Source organism: Littorina saxatilis, linkage group LG4 (assembly GCF_037325665.1).
Source record: "Littorina saxatilis isolate snail1 linkage group LG4, US_GU_Lsax_2.0, whole genome shotgun sequence".
Lineage (NCBI taxonomy): Eukaryota > Metazoa > Mollusca > Gastropoda > Littorinimorpha > Littorinidae > Littorina > Littorina saxatilis.
Window position 1 is genome coordinate 68,899,240 of NC_090248.1, and position 24,394 is coordinate 68,923,633.

At 42.0% G+C, this 24,394-nt stretch overlaps 1 protein-coding gene across 1 annotated transcript; it reads left to right on the plus strand.

Annotated features, from left to right (window-relative positions):
* The first annotated feature begins 90 nt into the window (after positions 1 to 90).
* LOC138965487 (guanine nucleotide-binding protein-like 3 homolog) lies at positions 91 to 24,344 on the plus strand. The gene is made up of 17 exons (XM_070337662.1): positions 91 to 197; positions 2,234 to 2,286; positions 4,336 to 4,390; positions 11,261 to 11,343; positions 12,714 to 12,854; positions 13,141 to 13,233; positions 13,527 to 13,662; positions 14,742 to 14,845; positions 15,509 to 15,653; positions 16,009 to 16,096; positions 16,640 to 16,751; positions 17,631 to 17,696; positions 20,936 to 21,078; positions 22,519 to 22,628; positions 23,034 to 23,206; positions 23,606 to 23,762; positions 24,203 to 24,344. Exons 1-17 carry the CDS (start codon positions 185 to 187, stop codon positions 24,292 to 24,294), a joined length of 1,764 nt encoding a protein of 587 aa, XP_070193763.1. The 5' UTR covers positions 91 to 184; the 3' UTR covers positions 24,295 to 24,344.
* Positions 24,345 to 24,394: the final 50 nt, after the last annotated feature.

The following is a 24,394-nucleotide window of genomic DNA, read 5'->3' on the forward strand; positions in this document are numbered from 1 at the left end:
ATTTTAAACTGTACATTATCAAGTGTTAGGTCATTCTTCACTTTTGGTTAACTTGCAATGCATTTTCTCTGTTCTACATACATTTTACAAAATAAATAAAGTGTCTCGGTCACCGAAGCCACATCTTGCAGGTTGACCAAAACCACGAAGTGACGCACGTGTGGTATTGTTATTTCCTGGGAAAATGGTCGGACTAAGTACGTTTTATCCTAAATTCGTGTATTTTTGTGTGACATTTATTCATCATCAACACTTATGTGTGTTAGTTTAGTCAACCTTTCTGTACAGAGTTCACGTGGCAGAGCAGACGTGATCTCCAAGTCTAAGTGAAGCAGATTTTGTCCGAAGCTGTGTAGATTTCACCATGGCAGACAACATTGACTATACCTATGGGATCACTGGAACTTCAGTTTGACTGACTCGCAGTCGTATCCCGTGGACAAAAAAACAGAAAGAAAGAAGATGTAGTCTGCTGCCCGGTGGGGTTAAAATGCAGAGACAAAATATGTGTAGTTGACATGACAGTCACTTGATTTATTCAACACCATTTGCAACACTCTCAAATGACATGAGGTCTACTACATGCAACTATTTGCTGAACACAACACAAACAGGCACACACACATAATCACATACACGGGCGGGGATGTAGCTCAGTCGGTAGCGCGCTGGATTTGTATCTAGGTGGCCGCTGTCAGCGTGAGTTCGTCCCCACGTTCGGCGAGAGATTTATTTCTCAGAGTCAACTTTGTGTGCAGACTCTCCTCGGTGTCCGAACACCCCCGTGTGTACACGCGCAAGCACAAGACCAAGTGCGCACGAAAAAGATCCTGTAATCCATGTCAGAGTTCGGTGGGTTATAGAAACACGAAAATACCCAGCATGCTTCCTCCGAAAACGGCGTATGGCTGCCTAAAATTAAATGGCGGGGTAAAAAACGGTCATACACGTACAATTCCACTCGTGCAAAAAACACGAGTGTACGTGGGAGTTTCAGCCCACAAACGCAGAAGAAGAAGATCACATACACATTCACTGTGTATGTGTGTGTATACGTGCATGTACATTTATATATGTCGGTTCAGGCATGAAAATGAAATACACCACGGAGTGTAAACTATATAACAAAAGAAATGCGAAAAAATTCTGCAATGTTTGATTGACAAAATCTCTAACAATTATAGAGTTAGAACTTAGAATCATCAAACCACAAAATTTTGATGAAGGCATGTTTTACCCAGCTGTTGTGTGATTATTTTGATGCTGCGACTGTTTCAACATACGGGACAAGCAGGTTTAACGTTAACGAAGTTTTGGAGGTCTCGCTCAGTCAGTCTTCATCGCGCTCTCTGGCCACTGATCGGACACTGGTGGCTTCCAGTGATGTTCCTGGTAGTGTCAGCGGCTGTATTGAAATTTGAATCGATCTCGAAGACGTTGTGGCAGGAAATTGCGATCTTGTCTTATTGGGGTAATGCGAAAAATCCACCGCGTTGCATAACTGCAGTGCTTCCAATGTCAACAGAACATTGCTGAAGGTGATAGACTGTTGACATATGCACGTTTAACTTAGGCATTTAATTATGCCCTATCTTTTTATGGGTCTTTTTATCCCTGTTTCTTCTGCTCTATAGTTCACAGTTTGTTTTTGTTACGTTAAGTTCGAAGTGTTAACAGAGGATTTGAATAGTCTACATATGATTTTATAGTGTTTATGTTAGGCAGGCAGACACCAAATGTTCAGTGATGTTTGTGTGACAGGGAGACTACCGTCGCCCTTCACAGCAGGCTCTGCAGAGTTGTTGGCCTTTGAGCATGAGTTATTTATTGCTCGCCGGCAAAACACCTGTTGATTGTAGAGTTCTGTTTGTGATAGGGTCTGGCGGCTGCTGTCTCCTTTATCCAAGTATCTCTTATTACCATTTTTAATTAGATGAGCGAGAGTGTGGGAGGGTGGTGAACCACTGTACATAAAGGGAAAGTTTGTGTGCGCGCCTGTGTGTGTGTTTTCAATCTAAGACAAATGTCGCCAATGTTTTTACAGAGTGACGTTAAATAAACGTTTATCATCATCTCCTTGTATACATGTTCTTGGTTGCCTTTGTGTAACGGTTTTATAGGGCTAAGAAATTAGCTCTAAAGTTCTCGACCTCGCCTCCAAAGGTGATTATTGTGTTCCGAGACTCGGTTACATTTATTTATTTTTTATCATATTTTTCTGTTTGTTTTCCAGAGAAAAAGAGCAAGCGCATGAGCACGAAAACAAGGGTCAAGATCGAAAGGAAGGTGAGTACCAATCCATTGAATTCTACACCAAACTGAAAAGTTACTGTTAGTGTAATGGACGAATTCCGCAAATAACTCTGCCAGGTTTTTATGGGTTGTAAAAGAGTGAGTACCCTTGCTTTTTCTTGGACAAACTTAATTACAACTTGTGGTTTTTCCCATGTGACATTGCAGACCAGTCAGTAGCGAAGGGGTCTGTCTGATAAACATGTACAGGAAGCAGGGGTCGTAAGTTTGTCAGAGAAAAAGCAAGGGTACTCATTCTTTCACAACCCTTGCAATCCTGACAGAGTTATTTCCCATGGACTGGGTGACAGAGTTATTTCCCATGGACTGGGTGACAGAGTTATTTCCGAAAATCATCTATTACCGCATTGAGTATCATGGTCACCACAACAAATCTGTCCTGTCCCCCGTTTCTCAAAGGCGAGAATTGGCGAGAAAGTACCGTTTCTTGGGCAATTCTTGCCACGAGGGACGCTAGGATTTTTCAAGCATTTGCTAGCTTTGGTCTTGCTCGCTAGGCGAGAAAACATGGTGGCTGCACTACCCCCCGTGGGTTAGGGGGAAGAATTTACCCGATGCTCCCCAGCATGTCGTAAGAGGCGACTAACGGATTCTGTTTCTCCTTTTACCCTTGTTAAGTGTTTCTTGTATAGAATATAGTCAATTTTTGTAAAGATTTTAGTCAAGCAGTATGTAAGAAATGTTAAGTCCTTTGTACTGGAAACTTGCATTCTCCCAGTAAGGTCATATATTGTACTACGTTGCAAGCCCCTGGAGCAATTTTTTGATTAGTGCTTTTATGAACAAGAAACAATTAACAAGTGGCTCTATCCCATCTATCCCCCTCTCCCCGTCGCGATATAACCTTCGTGGTTGAAAACGACGTTAAACACCAAATAAAGAAAGAAAGAAAGTGGCTGCACTGCTGCCAATCCGATTGGCTGTTAGTGGCCGTTTACCGAACAGTGCAGACGACCTTTTCGGCATCATTTTCTACCAACCAATGGTGTTCAAGTCTTGCGTAGCTAGCCATCAAACCGTTTCATATTCACTTTTGCCTCCGAGCTCCGTGAGCGGCTAGCCGCGAGAATCTCTTGCCTGAAAGAAACACGCGTCAGGCTTTTACATGCAATAATTATAAGAGCATCCTTTCACTTGAGCACATACCAAATATCTATATCTCAGCTGCATTCTGTGCAAAGTGAGATATTGCATTCTGTGCAAAGTGAGATATTGCATTCTGTGCAAAGTGAGATATTGCATTCTGTGCAAAGTGAGATATTGCATTCTGTGCAAAGTGAGATATTGCATTCTGTGCAGAGTGAGATATTGCATTCTGTGCAGAGTGAGATATTGCATTCTGTGCAGAGTGAGATATTGCATTCTGTGCAAAGTGAGATATTGCATTCTGTGCAGAGTGAGATTTTGCATTCTGAATTAATTAAGCAGCTACAGCATTAATTTAAATAAACTGTATTTATTATCATTTATTCATTTGAAACTTAGCTGAATGCTGTGAAAGGTGTTCATTGCTAATTTTAGTGAAAAGTTGTTGCAGGAATTTTCAAGTTATTTTGGAATTTGTTAGGCGTAATACATTTTCAACAATGAGTTTCCAGCTTGTACAGTTTACGTAATGTCTTTGAATTAATGACGTTTTCATTTGTACTTTGCCTGTGATTGTGACAGAAGTATAGTGTCTTCATGTATTCTGCCTGTGATTGTGACAGAAGTATAGTGTCTTCATGTATTCTGCCTGTGATTGTGACAGAAGTATAGTGTCTTCATGTATTCTGCCTGTGATTGTGACAGAAGTATAGTGTCTTCATGTATTCTGCCTGTGATTGTGACAGAAGTATAGTGTCTTCATGTATTCTGCCTGTGATTGTGACAGAAGTATAGTGTCTTCATGTATTCTGCCTGTGATTGTGACAGAAGTATAGTGTCTTCATGTATTCTGCCTGTGATTGTGACAGAAGTATAGTGTCTTCATGTATTCTGCCTGTGATTGTGACAGAAGTATAGTGTCTTCATGTATTTTAGGTGAGAGAACACAACAGAAAGCAAAGGAAAGACGCAAGAAAAAATCCTGGCAAAGGTATGACTGTTTCTTACTCTTGTTCATTTTTTAAATTGTGAAAGACTGCATTACAATTATTTTTATTTTTTGCTTCTTGTGTGAACCTTATTTGTGTAAAGCAAAATAACAACATCTTGTGCACATTTCCACAGCACTGTGCATAAACTATCTTTCATGTAGGATTTATCCTTTATCGCTTGTCTTCTCTACATGTACTCCATGTTTTTTTGTTGGAAGGTTTCTTATAGATTGTTGTACTCCATGTTTTGTTGTTGGAAGGTTTCTTATAGATTGTTGTAATCTTGCATACTACTACCACTACGCTGCAAATAATTATTTCAGACAAGCCCAAGTGAGAACGGAAAAAGGTTTGCAGCAATCGGTGTGTAGCTACTGACAATATAGGTTAACGTATGCTGTCACAGGCCTCTAAACCATAAACGTATAACTGTTAGGGACATTAACTGGTGATACATTAATCAGCGTGTAAATGTTGGTCAAGTCTTTGGAATGTATATTCATAGAAATGGAACAGGGGACTGCAGGCGAGAGGAACTAGAACAAGATAACAAAATGTACTCACCAGAAAACACCAACATTTGTTCATTTGTTGGTTTAAAGTGTTTTATTCAACAATTTATGGATATGACATATATATATACTAGAGGAATACCCGGCGAAATCGCGAGACAGAGACAGACAGCGTGGCGGTTCACCACAATCACCGTTGAAGGCGAAGTCCTGTCAAACGGGATTGAGAATTTTAGAGCTTATTTCTTAGCCCTATATTATCTGTTATGGCTTCTCAAATGCCAGAACATACAGACACACAAAAGCCGCCAGACCCCATCACAAACAGAACTCTACAATCCACAGGTGTTGCCTCCACACACACACACACAGACACAGAAGCCGTATATATCTATCTATATATATAAATATATAGGTTTTGTTTTGGTTATTTTTTCCATATATGTTTGTATAAATATATAGAGATAGATGACAGTGGATTTTTCGATAAATAGATTCGACCTTCGCACTTTTACGGTGAGGACAACTTACGGGTTTGTTTGTTTGTTTGTTTATTTGTTGCTTAACGTCCAGCCGACTACGCAGAGCCATATCAGGACGAGGAAGGGGGGGATGAAGGGGGCCACTTGTCAAGCGATTCCTGTTTACAAATGCACTAACCCATTACTTGTGTCCCAGCAGGCTTTAGTAAAACTAAATTAATACCTACTGGAAGATTACCAGTTTCCAGTATGTTAAAATAGGCTTAACCTATCTACTGCTGGACTTACATCAGAACACTAACAGATTAAACTATACATGAATCGCGAGACAAGCGGCAAGAGAAGAGATTTTTGGAAAAAATACAGGTGAATGAGCAAGAAGGCAGAAAAAAGAAAAGAATTCATGAAGAAAAAGAGAGCATGACAGGAAAGAGGAACCAAAAATCTACCTAACAGCAAACTAGAAAGCTCCTGCGGTTCCAAAAACAGGAGGGGCCTTTAATTTCATAACCGCAGTGCCCCACTGCGGGAAACTTACGGGTACATGCAAGGAAAGCCCACAACTTCTAAGGCGAACAACTCTGCAGAGTCTGCTGTGAAGGGCGACGGTAGTCTCCCTGTCACACTCGACCCCCTTTGAATGAACTTTGTCCCCAAAGTTCCGAACCATGGACCCGCCAAGCTTAGGTCCCTCCCAGGTGGAATGGGAACAGCACGAAAATGATTCAGTGGCCTGAACATTTCATGTCGAGTCCCATCGCTGTCAACGACACCAAATGTAACCAAGTGCCGAAACACCACAATCACCTTTGAAGGCGAAGTCCACTCAAACGGGATTGAGAATAACTGTTATGGCTTCTCGAAGGAAGGCCTGAACATACAGACACCAAAGCCACCAGACCACATCACAAACAGAACTCTACAATCCACAGGTGTTACCCACACACACACACAAACACACAGAGACGCCGTATATATATATCTATATCTATAAATACTAGAGGAATACACGGTTTCGCCGGGGTGAATCGCGAGACAGAGACAGACAGCGTGGCGGTTCACCACAATCACCGTTGAAGGCGAAGTCCTGTCAAACGGGATTGAGAATTTTAGAGCTTATTTCTTGGCCCTATATTATCTGTTATAGCTTCTCAAATGCCAGAACATACAGACACACAAAAGCCGCCAGACCCCATCACAAACAGAACTCTACAATCCACAGGTGTTGCCTCCACACACACACACACACACACATAGACACAGACACAGAAGCCGTATATATCTGTCTATATATATAAATATATAGATATAGATGTCAGTGGATTTTTCGATAAATAGATTCGACCTTTGCACTTTTACAGTGAGGACAACTTACGGGTACATGCAAGGAAAGCCCACAACTTCTAAGGCGAACAACTCTGCAGAGTCTGCTGTGAAGGGCGACGGTAGTCTCCCTGTCAAACTCGACCCCCTTTGAATGAACTTAGGTCCCTCCCAGGTGGAATGGGAACAGCACGAAAATGATTCAGTGGCCTGAACATTTCATGTCGAGTCCCATCGCTGTCGACGACGCCAAATGTAACCGAGTGCCAAAACACCACAATCACCTTTGAAGGCGAAGTCCACTCAAACGGGATTGAGAATAACTGTTATGGCTTCTCGAAGGAAGGCTTGAACATACAGACACACCAAAGCCGCTAGACCACATCACAAACAGAACTCTACAATCCACAGGTGTTGCCCACACAAACACACACACACACACACACACACACACACAGAGAAGCCGTATATATGTATATCTATAAATATATAGAGATAGATGACAGTGTATTTTTCGCTTGGCTGTAAATTGATTCGACCTTTTCACTTTTAGAGTAAGGACAACTTACGGGTGCAATCGTGACATTCTAAAAATAGTAATGTAGTAACGGGAATATGGATTGACGCCACACGAAGGGAGATAAATGCTGAAAACACTGGAGAAGATAAGGAAGAGTTACTGGGAATGGATCCAGAGAAAAACCAAAATCGGTTCAGCGCTGCGCGCTGAGAGCATGTGTTGAAATATCTCATCGACCAGGTTGTGTCCGGGGTGTACCTGAATATGGCCACCAAATTTGAAAGAGATCCATCGAGAACTTTGGCCGTGCATCGCGGACACACACACACACACACACACACACAGACACAAGTCGTATATATACACTCTTCAAAAAAAGTTAAGGGTCACTTTTTTACAAGCACGCCACACAAAACAGACAAGATCGAATTCTTTCATTTTTTAAAAATTATATAATTGAACAACCAAGGAGTAATGACAAACAAAGCAAAGATCGAACGCGGGAGCGACAATTTAACTAGAGTGTGTCAAACGTGACAACCCTCGAAAATGGAATTCACAACAATGTGAATCAGTGTCAATAACGCGTGTGCTCTCCGTTGTGTGCCAGGCATTCAACACATCGTTGGTGCATGGAGTGGATCAGGTTGCATATGAATGCTCTGGGAACTCCATTCCACTCCTGCTGGAGCCATTGCAGCAGTTGACCCAGATTGGCAGGAGGAGGGTGATGTTGCTGTACCCGACGACAAAGCTCGTCCCACATGTGCTCTATGGGGTTCAGGTCCGGGCTGTTGGCTGGCCACAGCATCCTGTTGACCCTGGCCTGCTGGATGAAGGTGTTTACAGCTGCAGAGCGATGGGGAGGTGCGTTGTCATCCTGAAGAATCGCACGAGGGCCGATCGCTTGGAGGGCTGGAACGACCAGGGGTTGCAGGATCTCATTCTGGTAGCGGACACCGGTCAAGTTGCCCTCTACATGGTACAGAGGTGTCCGTAGACGTGTGCTGATCCCTCCCCAGACAATCACAGAGCCTCCGCCAAAACGCTGTCGTTCCCGAACAGCGCCTTCTGCGAAGCGCTCTCCGCGACGCCTCCACACTGGGATGCGACCATCAGCAGGTTCCAAGCAAAAGCGGGACTCATCTGTAAACAACACCTGAGCCCACTGCTGACGTTGCCACCTCACATGTTGAGTGCACCAGGCTCGGCGAGCTGCTCGGTGAGCAGTCAGGGTTGTTCCTTGGACTGGACGCCTTGCACGCAAGTCAAAGTTGTGTAAGCGGTTTCGGATCGTCTGACCACTAACAACAGTATTGGTGGTAGCTTGTAGGCGTTGCCTAATGTTGTTTGCCGTAGCCATTCTTTGTTGCATGGCCTGCCTCTGAATGAAGCGATCCTCTCTTTGTGTGGTGACTCTGGGCCGATCAGAACGTTGTCGCTCCTGCACTCTTCCAGTTGCGTGGAATCTCTGTTTTAGTCTGATGATGACAGAGGGAGCCACTGCAAGTCTCTGGGCCACTTGCCTGGCAGCAACACTGTCTGGTAGCCATCCTATTGCCCTTCCTCTATCCAAATCGCTCAGTTTTCTTCGTGGGGGCATGTTGCTACTGTGCATAAATGTGTCAGCGTGTCAACCTTTGAACATAAGCTGGTGAGCGATGTTCATAGCCAGGACCCTGTTGTAGCACGTGCATCACAACCTTTTACCCTGGCATGCGTTCCGCAAATTTCATGGGGCTATAAAAAAACACCCTTTTTCTTCCAAAATGCAAAAGCTTTTGAGAAGTCTCACAAAGGGAAATAACTCTGCCTGCCAAACAAAATTCTAGGTCAAGGCTCATTGTTCATTTGTTAGTTCAAACACATTAATCTTTTAATTATTATGTCGATGTTTAATTTTTTGGCAATTTTTTATAATTAGATCCGTTTATTCAACCGATCCTTAACTTTTTTTGAAGAGTGTATATAGATAGATAGATATATACGGCTTCTGTGTGTGCGTGTGTGTGTGTTTGTGTAGGCAACACCTGTGGATTGTAGAGTTCTGTTTGTGATAGGGTCTGGCGGCTTTTGACTCTCTGTACGTTCTGGCCTTCCTTTGAGAAGCCATAACACTACAGTTATTATAGGGCTTAGAAATCAGCTCTAAATTCTCAATCCTGTTTGAGTGGACTCCGCCTTCAAAGGTGATTGTGGTGTTTCGGCACTCGGTTACATTTGGCGTCGTCGACAGGGATGGGACTCAACATGATATGTTCAGGAATGGCATTATGGCCACTGAATCATTTTCGTCCTGTTCCCATTCCACGAACCTGGGAGGGACCTAAGCTTGGCGGGTCCATGGTTCGGGACTTTGGGGACAAAGTTCATTCAAAGGGGGTCGAGTGTGACAGGGAGACTACCGTCGCCCTTCACAGCAGACTCTGCAGAGTTGTTCGCCTTAGAAGTTGTGACCTATTTATAGCTAGCTCGCAAGGCAACACCTGTGGATTGTAGAGTTCTGTTTGTGATGGGGTCTGGCGGCTTTTGTCTCTCTATATGTTCTTGCCTTCCTTTGTGAAGCCGTAACAGTTTTTATAGGGCTTGGAAATAAGATCTAAAATTCTCAATCCTGTTTGATTGGACTTCGCCTCCAAAGGTGATTGTGGTGTTTCGGCACTCGGTTACATAAGTATTGCAATTCATGTACAAAATCCCTCCCATCTTCAAAATATTGCCACTAATACTCCCCCTCCCACCGTAAATATTCATTGCAACCATTAATAGTCAGGAGTTCTTGACGGATCTGCATCAAATTTGGTGGGCATATTCAGGTGGACCCCGGGCACAAACTGGTGGATGAAAATTTTCAACACGTGCTCTAAGCCGGCGAACCGCCACGCTGCATACTCTGTGTCGCGATTCACCCGGCAAAGCCGGGTATTCCTCTAGTATACATATAGAAAGCAAGTTTAGGATCAACAAGCTATAAGCTTATAATGGTGATCCTAATGTTCATTTGTTCTTGTTGCTATTTTCTGGTGAGTACATTATTAACAGCTATTGTGTTTTCATCGTAGCAATAGGGCCCGATATTTAGACGAGACAAGTATAATGCCGACGAGTCGAGAACGAGTCGCATTATACTTGTTCGAGTCTAAATATCGGACCCTATTGCTATGATGAAAACACAATAGCGTTTATATAGCTATTCTGACATTAAATTCTGTGTTAAAATCATGTTTTTGTCGGCAACAAGTACCAGAATGGTCCATGTCGTTGATTGCAGACGACAGTTCCCTTTCCGCATGAAGCCACGGAAATAACCGAACATTGAAAAACCCACGGACATGTATTACGGAGAAAACTCGAGATAACCGGATGTTTAGCATTACGTCAATATGCTAGGAATCATATGACGTCATGACGTATCATGCTTGCCTACGTATATTGTATGTTCGAAAGTCTGACTTCTGTTGGGAATTCGCGTGGTGAAGACTCCGGTAAATCTGTAGATGATAAGAGAACAAGGATTGTCTCAGAAGAAACGACTAAATGCTTCAGACCGGTAACTTCATTTCAACATTGCACTATACAATGGACGTTCTATGTGACAGGAGAGTTTGCTGATTTTGTGTTAAACATTGAAGAGATCGTCTGCTGGAATCAGAGATAGGTCGCTTCAGATTGCAGCTTCTGGAAATTTACACGTAATGTATGTCATGTACAGTAAGCAACAACAAAAACACACACAAAGCAAATGGCATCGTCTGTCGACTAGTCACAGAAACAAACCTGGCAAGGTATGCGTGTACTTTATACACGTGGAAGAAACCGGAACCATGCGTCTTTGTTATTGACAATATGCTTTTGGATATTGAGAAAAATGGTCGACTTCCGTAGCATTATGCTTTGATGATCGGAAGAGACCATCCAATCACAGCCCCCGAATTCCCCCACGTGTTCATGAGAATAGCTATATATTCTTATTTTGTAAATTAACAGCGATATTGCTGTAAGTGTAACAAAATTCATTGATCAAACTTTCAGGTAAAAAGAAGGACCCCGGAGTACCCAACAGCCTCCCGTTCAAAGACACTGTCCTGACAGAGATCGTGCATCAGAAGAAACAGGTGAGTCACACAATTTTCATCGTTGCCACCGATTTCACAGCTTTAGAGACAATCAATCAATCAATCAATCAATTTGAGGCTTATATCGCGCGTATTCCGTGGGTACAGTTCTAAGCGCAGGGATTTTTAAATTTTTTTATTTTTTTATTTTTAAAAAAAATTTTTTATGCAATTTATATCACGCACATATTCAAAGGAGATTATGTTAAAGTCACCGTAATGTAGAGGCTTATGCCTTTGCAGCTTGGTTTACATGAACATGGAAAAATGTATTCTAGGAAAGCAACAAAAACAAAATTTCTTTTGATAATTGCCTGATTGTATAGACAACCAAGCAGGTGAAATTGTGGTCATGGGATTTTTGTCAAATATTTTGCTCCTGCTCACTGCTCGGCCTTCTGAATGCTAACTTTTCTTTGTGTTTGCCTCATAGATTAGCCACACATGGTACTTTTCTGTTTTTATCATTGCTGAATCAATCCTTCACATTTGTTATCATTGCTGAATCAATCCTTCACATTTGTTATCATTGCTGAATCAATCCTTCACATTTGTTCCATATACCTCTCCTTTTAAGACCTCCAACAATCCGAAAATCAGGTCAGGGGGGGGGGGGGGGGGGGGGGGGGGGGGGGGTCTTAGAATAGAGGTAAATTTACACAGATTCTGAACAGAAAATCAGGTCGTAGGGGGGGGTCTTAGAATAGAGGTAAATTTACAGATTCTGAACAGAAAATCAGGTCTTAGAATAGAGGTAAATTTACACAGATTCTGAACAGAAAATCAGGTCTTAAAAACGGGGGGGGGGGGGTCTTAGAATAGGGGTAAATTTACAGATTCTGAACAGAAAATCAGGTCTTAAAAACGGGGGGGGGGGGGGGGGGGGGGGGGGGGGGTCGTAGAATAGAGGTAAATTTACAGATTCTGAACAGAAAATCAGGTCTTAAAAACGGGGGGGGGGGGGGGGGGGGTGTCTTAGAATAGGGGTAAATTTACAGATTCTGAACACAAAATCAGGTCTTAAAACGGGGGGGGGGGGGGGGGGGAGGGGGGGTCTTAGAATAGAGGTAAATTTACAGATTCTGAACAGAAAATCAGGTCTTAAAACGGGGGGGGGGGGGGGGGGTCTTAGAATAGAGGTAAATTTACAGATTCTGAACACAAAATCAGGTCTTAAAACGGGGGGGGGGGGGGAGGGGGGGTCTTAGAATAGAGGTAAATTTACAGATTCTGAACAGAAAATCAGGTCTTAAAAAGGGGGGGTGTCTTAAAATAGAGGTAAATTTACACAGATTCTGAACAGAAAATGTGGAAAAGCAAGGTCTTAAAAGGTGGGTTCCACTGTACTGTATGATGTTATTGTTACACAGACTGAAGACGCGCAAGAGAAGAAGAGAGCCATGCTGAAGAAACAGCGCCAGAAGAAGCGGGAGAGCGTGCAGAACAAAAACAGGAACCTGGAGGATCTTGTGGCTGATGCAGGCAAGCGCCAAGAAGCCTATGAAAAAAAAGTGAGTTATGTAGCTCTTGATAGACTTTCATTTATAAACTTAATATTTGAGTTTTAGTAAATCACGAAATGCATGCAAACAGACAGATGCACGCATTGAAGATCCGGAATTTCCAGCGAAAGTCTTGAGTCTGGTGTATTTTGATTTTAGTCTGAGTCTGGTGTATTTTGATTTTAGTCTGAGTCTGGTGTATTTTGATTTTAGGCCATGATCTTTGATGGATTATAATAAATGTTTATTTTAATATTGTTGTATGTTATATATGTGATGATATATGTGTGTGCAGCAACAAGCTAAAAAGGGAGCCGGTGATGGAGACAGCAAAGGCTACAAACCTGTGGAAACATCAAGACAGACATATGTCAAGGAGTTCAAAAAGGTAGGAACTTGGTAGTTATTTGCTTGTGGCAGTAATCGTCTTAAAGGGACATCACATCAAAATTATATGAAGGCTATTTTTTAGGTGTACATTTAAAACATAGAGAATACTACATGGCTTGCTGTGTGAGTGTGTCGTACCAAATTTGATCGATTTTTTTTTTTTAATATTGAAATGCGAGTGAAAGTGTCACTGTCTTTGGCAGATACAGTACAACTTGTCTCGTCGACGCTAGAAATGTGTTTAAACAGTTTTACAAGCTACACGTGTGCATTGAAGGTGATCCCTTGCAGGTGGTAGAGGCGGCGGACGTAGTGCTGGAAGTGCTGGACGCCAGAGACCCGCTGGGCAGCCGCTGCCAGGAACTGGAGTCTGCCGTCATCGCTTCCGCCACCAACAAGAAGCTGGTGCTCCTTCTCAACAAAATAGGTAAGTCCTGTTGATGTGTTTCTCACTGGATCGTGTTATTCAAATTCTCATGTACCCAAAAAAATAGAATAAAAAAAAAAATATCAGATGTTTTACAAAAATGTATCCAATAAATCATGCCCAAAATTATTTTCAAACACATCTGTGAATTTCTTTTGGGGATATGAAAGTTTAAAAACAAATTCATGTACAATAGATTTTGGGCAGTGTTGTTACCAGGCCTCAGTCTGCGTTCATTGACGCATACTTTTTTGATCCTTTGCATTGGCCTGACCCCCGGTCCTCCACCGTTCCATGGTCTGTACATGTAGGAGGTCTTCTGACCATCAATCGTCCTACTTAGTGGACAAAGCCAGGACATTTGGACTTATACATATTTTCAATCAAGGTCCAAGGGACCCCATTGTTGGGGTTGATGGTGAAGATATTTTCAACGAGGCTAGGTAGAGAGGAGTAGAAGAAAACGAATCAGGGTTGCCACCTCTGTTATTAGTCATGTTACCTTATATCAGGGGCGGATCAGTTGCTTGGAAGGGGGGGGCACTTTGAATCGAAAGTGAATGTGATGGGCGCGAAGCGCCCGAATTTGCTAGGGGGGTCCGGGGGCATGCCCCCTCGGAAAAAAATTTTGCCCAAAGAAGCAAAATGGTGCCATCTGGTGCCATTTGAACTTAGAACTGGTCATAGAATCAGTATAGAAAAATCTTTTTTTTTTTCTTTTTTTTTTTTTTGGGGGGGGGGGGGGGCACATGCCCCCTGTGCCCCCCCCCCCCACCTCGTCCGCCCCTGTTATATAGCTACTGTTTTGATTAATACTACATGTAGTAAAACTTCAGATACACATGGTTAGTGCAGATGGTTAGCCTAGACTTGCCAGCTGGCACTGTTCGTCTAGAAAATGTACCATTATTGTTTATTCTACAGTTAAGTATTATTGGCTTTATTGTTGGCTTTTTTTCAAAAACACATCAGCTCTGCAAGGTTTCCCGTGTAGAATATGTAAAATAGGTCATATCCAGCTGTTACAGCTGTTTCACAGGAACTTGGCTTTGAAGTGTGTGTGTTTGTTCTTTGTTCAGATCTAATTCCCAAAGAGAATGCAGAGGCTTGGGTAACTTATCTGCGAAATGAGTTTCCTACAGTGGCCTTCAAGGCTTCGACACAGACCCAGAACGACCGTCTTGTAAGTCACTTCTGTGTGTGTGTGCAGAGGATTCTCTCTTACTCTTCTGTAAATGGCAATACAGACGTGGGAACCCATAATGTTTTGCCGTATTTTGTACGCCTGATTGTCTAAAATACATACTTGGTGAAAAAAAATATGACGAGAAAAAATCCGAGACTAGTTTTCTTCACTAGTGCACCCCTATCATTCCTTTATCTTACAGGGGCACTGTTTATTTTGTAATGATTAAAAATAACTGCATAACTTGGCATTTGATCAACAATTACAGCTTTTGACATTAAACATTGAAAGAAGCATTTGTTTTAAATGTATTGGTAAACTTGATTAACAGTGCGACAGACGTATGCGAAGCGTGTTTGAATCATCAATGTTTACAAAAATTGGATTTGTCAGAACTTGTTTCGGAATTATATACAACATTGTTATGTTGATTCTGAAAGTTTGGTTATTTTCTGGTTTCACAGTGAAAGGAAAGTTAATTGTACCGTGTCTCACCAGGGCATTGTCTGGCACTGGAATAGCTGAATCGCGCGTGTCTATCAAAGAATTACAAAGAGTTCCGATAATAATCTATTTATGTAACCTTCGTGGTTGAAAACGACGTTAAACACCAAATAAAGAAAGAAAGAATCTATTATGCTTGTTGCTGTTTCGTTACAGTCCCAGAAAAAAGTTCAGCTGAAAGATGTGTCACCGAAACTGCTGGCATCCAGTGGCTGCCTTGGCGCAGACGCACTGATGAAGCTCCTAGGCAACTACTGCCGAAACCAGAACATTCAGACCGCCATTCGTGTGGGTGTTGTTGGTAAGTTAAAGTAGAACAGCTCTGTATTTGAAATGTAGTTTTGTGGGTCTGACATTTGTATCTGCTAGAGAATAGAGGTGCTATGATTGTACCAGTATTATGTATTTTACATTGAACTTGGAAATAAGTCAAGTGGAACCTCCCTTTTAAGGCCTTCAAGTTTTGGTTTAGCAAATGTCGACCAAGCCCGGACTATGGGATTGCATATTGTCTTGGTAGCTTGAACATTAATTAATGAGTTTGGTCATTAACAATCTGAACATTTTGATTCAAGTTAACTTTTTTTTTAAATTGATTCAAAAATAATCTCATCTTATTCTTTATTATTTTCTGATAACATACTTTGTGCTTGCAGGTTTTCCAAACACAGGCAAGAGCAGCATCATCAACAGTCTGAAGCGAAGCAAGGCGTGCACTGTGGGGGCTATGCCTGGCATCACCAAGTATGTAGCTCAGGCATTCAAGCTTGTTTGTCTTTGTACTTCTATCTTCTTGCTTTTGGATTCAGTGTGTTGTTGATGGATGTGTAAACGCGTGTTTGCAAATGCTTTGTTTTGAAGCAACTAGTGGAAAGAGTGCAACAGGAAACATGATTTTGTTGTTGAATTTCTGGATCTATTTTTGAGGCAAAACAGCAACAAGCAAGGTTGTGACTATTACTTTTTGTGTGTGCAAGCCATGAACATTGTATATTTAATCATTTTTGTGGAGAGAGAGAGACGTAGAGAGAGAGAGAGAGACGTAGAGAGAGAGAGAGACGTAGAGAGAGAGAGACGTAGAGAGAGAGACGTAGAGAGAGAGAGACGTAGAGAGAGAGAGAGAGAGAGAGACTGTATGTGTACGTGTGCGTGCAGGCACCTGAATGTACATAATACTCTTGAAGGGATTGTGAAAATTGCTCAGGCTACATGAAGTGTACAAGATCATGGTGCATCAAAGTGAAACTGAGAGTAAATGAATATATATGTTTATGTTTGTGTTGACAGAACAATGCAGGAAGTGAACCTGGACAAACACATCAAGCTTCTGGACAGTCCAGGGGTTGTCATGGATACAGACCAGTCTCCGGTGGCTGCTGTCCTGAGAAATGTTGTTCGGGTAAGATCAATTTCTCAAGCATCAAACAGGACTAGGGTGAACAGGTCCTGTCTGGTATTTTGATGATTAGAATCCGAAAATGAAGACTTCTTCTTCTTCTGCGTTCGTGGGCTGAAACTCCCACGTACACTCGTGTTTTTTTGCACGAGTGGAATTTTACGTGTATGACCGTTTTTTACCCCGCCATTTAGGCAGCCATACGCCGTTTTCGGAGGAAGCATGCTGGGTATTTTCGTGTTTCTATAACCCACCGAACTCTGACATGGATTACAGGATCTTTTTCGTGCGCACTTGGTCTTGTGCTTGCGTGTACACACGGGGGTGTTCGGACACCGAGGAGAGTCTGCACACAAAGTTGACTTTGAGAAATAAATCTCTCGCCGAACGTGGGGACGAACTCACGCTGACAGCGGCCAACTGGATACAGATCCAGCGCGCTACCGACTGAGCTACATCTCCGCCCAAATGAAGACTAAAGCCGTGACTAGAATAGAATTATACTGGTTGATATTTTGTTTGACAGACTTTGCCATAAATCACTCTGTTGTTGAGTTGGTTTGACTGCTGATGATGGCTGACTGAGTAGTTTCTAGGATATCTAGGCTTCATGCTTACCATGCAAATCTGGTCTGCACAGAGCAAGCTGACTGGAAGAGGTTTGAAAGAGTGCCTAGTAGAGAAGCTCAAGTGAAATGAGGGTCAGATTTGTGCGGTTTAACTGTTCCTCATCATGGTTTCATTTATTTCATGTTTTCATTGGGTGGAATTTCTAAGGCTTTGACAAGTCATTCTCTGAGCTTTGTAAGACCATATGTTGTATGTCTGAAACAAAATGTCTCCAGAGCTGTGATCACATTTTAAATTTTTTTATTTCTCCAGTTGGAGGCGTTAGAAGATCCAGTGCCAGCAGTGGCCGCCATCCTCTCCCGTTGCAGCAAGGAGCAGGTATCATCACACTTATTTTATCTTTTTATTTTATTGGTGCAATGGTGTGCAAGGCAATACAGGTACATGAAACTTGTGACCTTCAGAATACAACATTAGATCACCTCAGTCAGAATACAACATTAGATCACCTCGGTCAGAATACAACATTAGATCACCTCGGTCAGAATACAACATTAGATCACCTCGGTCAGAATACAACATTAGATCACCTCGGTCAGAATACAACATTAGATCACCTCGGTCAGAATACAACATTAGATCACCTCGGTCAGAATACAACATTAGATCACCTCGGTCAGAATACAACATTAGATCACCTCGGTCAGAATACGACATTAGATCACCTCGGTCAGAATACAACATTAGATCACCTCGGCACAGCACTGATAGCTGCCAAAGCAGACAATAACAGCAACAGCAGACAATAACAGCAACAGCAGACAATAACAGCAACAGCAGACAATAGCAGCAACAGCAGACAATAACAGCAGACAATAGCAGCAACAGCAGACAATAGCAGCAACAGCAGACAATAACAGCAACAGCAGACAATAGCAGCAACAGCAGACAATAACAGCAACAGCAGACAATAGCAGCAACAGCAGACAATAGCAGCAACAGCAGACAATAACAGCAGACAATAGCAGCTACAGCAGACAATAGCAGCAACAGCAGACAATAACAGCAACAGCAGACAATAACAGCAACAGCAGACAATAACAGCAACAGCAGACAATAGCAGCAACAGCAGACAATAACAGCAGAGAATAACAGCAATAGCAGCAACAGCAGACAATAACAGCAGACAATAGCAGCAACAGCAGACAATAGCAGCAACAGCAGACAATAACAGCAACAGCAGACAATAGCAGCAACAGCAGACAATAGCAGCAACAGCAGACAATAACAGCAACAGCAGACAATAACAGCAACAGCAGACAATAGCAGCAACAGCAGACAATAACAGCAACAGCAGACAATAACAGCAACAGCAGACAACAGCAGCAACAGCAGACAATAGCAGCAGACAATAGCAGCAACAGCAGACAATAACAGCAACAGCAGACAATAACAGCAACAGCAGACAATAACAGCAACAGCAGACAATAGCAGCAACAGCAGACAATAACAGCAACAGCAGACAATAACAGCAACAGCAGACAATAGCAGCAACAGCAGACAACAACAGCAGACAATAGCAGCAACAGCAGACAATAGCAGCAACAGCAGACAACAACAGCAACAGCAGACAATTTAGCAGCAACAGCAGACAATAACAGCAACAGCAGACAATAGCAGCAACAGCAGACAATAGCAGCAACAGCAGACAATAACAGCAGACAATAGCAGCTACAGCAGACAATAGCAGCAACAGCAGACAATAACAGCAACAGCAGACAATAGCAGCAACAGCAGGCAATAACAGCAACAGCAGACAATAACAGCAACAGCAGACAATAACAGCAACAGCAGACAATATCAGCAACAGCAGACAATAACAGCAACAACAGACAATAACAGCAACAGCAGACAATAGCAGCAACAGCAGACAATAACAGCAGACAATAACAGCAATAGCAGCAACAGCAGACAATAACAGCAGACAATAGCAGCAACAGCAGACAATAGCAGCAACAGCAGACAATAGCAGCAACAGCAGACAATAGCAGCAACAGCAGACAATAGCAGCAACAGCAGACAATAGCAGCAACAGCAGACAATAACAGCAGACAATAGCAGCAACAGCAGACAATAGCAGCAACAGCAGACAATAACAGCAACAGCAGACAATAGCAGCAACATCAGACAATAACAGCAACAGCAGACAACAGCAGCAACAGCAGACAATAACAGCAACAGCAGACAATAACAGCAGACAATAGCAGCAACAGCAGACAATAACAGCAACAGCAGACAATAACAGCAACAGCAGACAATAGCAGCAACCGCAGACAATAACAGCAACAGCAGACAATAGCAGCAACAGCAGACAATAACAGCAACAGCAGACAATAGCAGCAACAGCAGACAATAGCAGCAACAGCAGACAATAACAGCAACAGCAGACAATAGCAGCAACAGCAGACAATAACAGCAACAGCAGACAATAACAGCAGACAATAGCAGCAACAGCAGACAATAACAGCAACAGCAGACAATAACAGCAACAGCAGACAATAACAGCAACAGCAGACAATAACAGCAACAGCAGACAATAGCAGCAACAGCAGACAATAACAGCAACAGCAGACAATAGCAGCAACAGCAGACAATAGCAGCAACAGCAACAGCAGACAATAGCAGCAACAGCAGACAATAGCAGCAACAGCAGACAATAACAGCAACAGCAGACAATAGCAGCAACAGCAGACAATAGCAGCAACAGCAGACAATAGCAGCAACAGCAGACAATAGCAGCAACAGCAGACAACAGCAGACAATAACAGCAACAGCAGACAATAGCAGCAACAGCAGCAACAGCAGACAATAACAGCAACAGCAGACAATAGCAGCAACAGCAGACAATAGCAGCAACAGCAGACAATAGCAGCAACAGCAGACAATAACAGCAACAGCAGACAATAGCAGCAACAGCAGACAATAACAGCAACAGCAGACAATAACAGCAGACAATAGCAGCAACAGCAGACAATAACAGCAACAGCAGACAATAACAGCAACAGCAGACAATAACAGCAACAGCAGACAATAGCAGCAACATCAGACAATAACAGCAACAGCAGACAATAACAGCAAAAGCAGACAATAGCAGCAACAGCAGACAATAGCAGCAACAGCAACAGCAGACAATAGCAGCAACAGCAGACAATAGCAGCAACAGCAGACAATAACAGCAACAGCAGACAATAGCAGCAACAGCAGCAACAGCAGACAATAACAGCAACAGCAGACAATAACAGCAACAGCAGACAATAAACCAAATGCACCACACAGTTATTTGACTTCTCAAAGCCTCGGATCTTGTGGAATATAATAAGTTAATAAGTCATTGTCAGAGTTTTACCTGTAAGCTTAATTGCTCCTTCAAAAGTTCAAGTACTCATTTGACTTGTTCTCAGAAGGATCTGTCAAGTCAATTTCAATGTTTGGGTGCCTGTGGATAAAGTCAGTTTTATCCTTAACCATGTAGTAGAATAAATGAAGGCAGTACATGTGTTTTTTCAAAAGATAAATGTTTACCATGACATATTACTACACATATGGATATGCTGCAGATGATGCTGCACTACAACCTGCCCGACTACAGCAACGTGGACGAGTTCCTGCTGCTGTTGGCCAAGCGACAAGGCCGCCTGAAGAAGGGAGGCATCCCTGACGCTGCCAAGGCTGGCCGCTATGTGCTGCAGGACTGGACAAGGTATGCAGAGTTGCCAACATACTTCGGTTTAAGAGCAATTGCTACGCCAAACAGAAGATTGCTATGCTTAAACAAATGAGCTCTGATTGTGATCCAGATAGTCCTATAGTATGTTAATGATGTTATGTCTGACATCATAATTGTGTTATTCTTCAACTGCGTAGGGCTCGTAATATAAACGTTCGCTTGAGTTTGTGTCCCTATTGTTTCTTGTTTTATTATTGTGTCATGTTTCATTGAATAAAACCTTGTTTAAACCAAACAAATGATCACAAGCATGCAGCAGTTCCCTCTTTTTACATTTAGTCAAGTTTTGACTAAATGTTTTAACGTAGGGGGGGAATCGAGACAAGGGTGTGGTGTATGTGTGTCTGTGTCTGTGTCTGTGCGTGTGTGTGTGTAGAGCGATTCAGACTAAACTACTGGACCAATTTTTATGAAATTTTACATGAGAGTTCCTGGGAATGATATCCCCGGACGTTTTTTTCTTTTTTTCGATAAATGTCTTTAATGACGTCATATCCGGCTTTTTGTAAAAGTTGAGGCGGCACTGTCACACCCTCATTTTTCAATCAAATTGATTGAAATTTTGGCCAAGCAATCTTCGACGAAGGCCGGACTTCGGTATTGCATTTCAGCTTGGTGGCTTAAAAATTAATTAATGACTTTGGTCATTAAACATCTGAAAATTGTAAAAAAAAAAAAAAACATTTTTATAAAACGATCCAAATTTACGTTCATCTTATTCTTTATCATGTTCTGATTCCAAAAACATATAAATATGTTATATTTGGATTAAAAACAAGCTCTGAAAATTAAAAATATAAAAATTATGATCAAAATTAAGTTTCCAAAATCAATTTAAAAACACTTTCATCTTATTCCTTGTCGGTTCCTGATTCCAAAACATATAGATATGATATGTTTGGATTAAAAACACGCTCACAAAGTTAAAACGAAGAGAGGTACAGTAAAGCGTGCTATGAAGCACAGCGCAACGTCTACCGCGCCAAACAGGCTCGTAACTTTCACTGCCTTTTTGCACTAGCGGCGGACTACGTTCAGTTTCATTCTGTGAGTTCCACAGCTTGACTAAATGTAGTAATTTCGCCTTACGCGACTTGTTTGTGAGTTCTGGTACTCATTTTTGCTTCCTACTCTGAGTAGCGGTCACAGAATAGATCATAAAACATCCTCTACACTGAAACAGATACTCTCTTATGTTCCCACATTCTCATGAAATGTTATTAAAAATGTCTATTCTTGTGCAAGATGGCATAAATGCGGATTTAGGAATACGTTTTGGAAAAAGCTACGCTTAAACATCATTTGCTATGCTGAAAATTCCAAACAATTCTAAATTGCTACACTTAAGGCTTCACGTAGGCAGTAATTATGCAGTGCTGTCCCAGTTTGTTTACGATATTATGTTTATTGCAGTGGTCGCATCACATACTTCACACAACCTCCTGAGGACAGGAGTACGATCAGTGCCACCATCTGCACAGAGTTTGGAGAGGCATTCGACATCAATGCTGCCACACTGGAAAGTATGTTGGTAACGTGTTACCTTTCAGACAATCGAAGGATAAAATCTTTTAGATATTGCTTCAAGTAAATCAAAATAAATTGAGAACAGATGAAGAAATATTGGAATGCACTTCCTGAGTTCAAAGATTATTCATATTTTTCGTAAGAAGTAAGGGGGTGAGAGGGGGGTGGAATGTTATCAAAGACTGACCGGTTGACTCTTTCTTTTCTGGGATTTCCTGATACAATGATACATACAGGTAAAATATCAGAAATTCAAGTTAAAGCTTACAATGCATACAATGGTTTCATTTGTTATGCAGCACACACTACTTTTCATGTGTTTGTAAACCTGTGATCAAAGTTAACAGAATGATAGTGCTCTTCATACACATATGTTATATTCAAGTTTGGATTTCTTCAAGGTCTTCCTTCAACTACCGGCCGATCACCATTACTGATGGATTCACTTGGGCCAGCGACAGCCATCTTGACAGAGGAGCCAGAGGAAGAGATGAAGAGCATGGAAGATGAAAATGACAGCGATGAGGAGAAAATGGAAAGCGATGAGGAGGACACTGCTTCAAAAAAGAAAGAGGTAACATTAGAACATCAACAAAGTTTGATGTATAGTTTGTCTGTGTTGTGTGTTAAGATGTGGAATCAGTGTGTGTGTATGTGTGTGTGTTGTTGTTAATGTGTGTGACTGGAGAGGCTGATTATGTTGTGGTTTGTGTGTGTGTGTTGTGTATGTGACAGCAAAAGTGCTAATTCATGCTTTGATCACGCATGAGATTTTCCCTGCCATATTTTGGATGGATGTACATTTTCTCCAAAAATGGTTCCTGAATCGTAAAGTTATTCAACAACCACGATTGCATGATTTTACACCATTTTCCCAAATCCTTTCATTCGGGGTGTGGGTTGTTGGGTGGGAGGCCGGCATGCTTTAGTTTCAGGCTCTTTTTTACAATTTCATGATCTCATGTCCACACAGTTGTCGAAGGTGACGGTGGCGCTGGGCAAACCCAGGAAGGTGCGGGGCAAGACTGTCAAAGTCAAGGAGACGGTGGAGGAGAAGGTGCAGGTCTTGCAGCAGAACAAGGCCAGGAAAAAGGCGTTCAAAAAGATGAAAAAAGACAGAAAGAGAGCAGGTACCTGTGCAAAGAAGACACGTTTTCATTGAATAGATTAGTTTTGGTGAAATGAAATATTGTTTTACTTCAGACTTTGCCAGGCGAGAGAGCGTACTTTCTTCACACGAGTTTGTCTCTGTGCTTTAAACGTCTTTTCACATGGTGACATGCTTGCCTTTGGAAGAAAGGAGGCGTTTTCTGCTTCTCTGTGTGTGTGTGTGTGAACTTGAACACTCAAGAAATTTTAAAGGGAAAAAGAAGGTTTAGCTTTTTACAAAGTGTAAATGTAAATTTAGAGTATAACAGAATGTTCAAAAATAAGTCTGTCCTATTTTATTGCTGGTCAAGCTTTTACACAGTAGTTTTTGCTTTTACACAGTACTTTTTGCTTTTACACAGTAGTTTTTGCTTTTACACAGTAGTTTTTGCTTTTACACAGTACTTTTTGCTTTTTGCAGATGCTGTTGCTGGCAAACTGAGCAGTGCATTGGAGACAGCCTTTGACGTTGGATTGGGTGATGATGATGATGATGATGCCACGGGAATTTAAAACTTTGTTAGTTTGTGTTAAGATTCTGAGTAATACAAGTCTTTCATGAACACCTTGAGTGGTCTCTGTATGTATGAGTGTTTCTGTGTGTGTGTGTGTG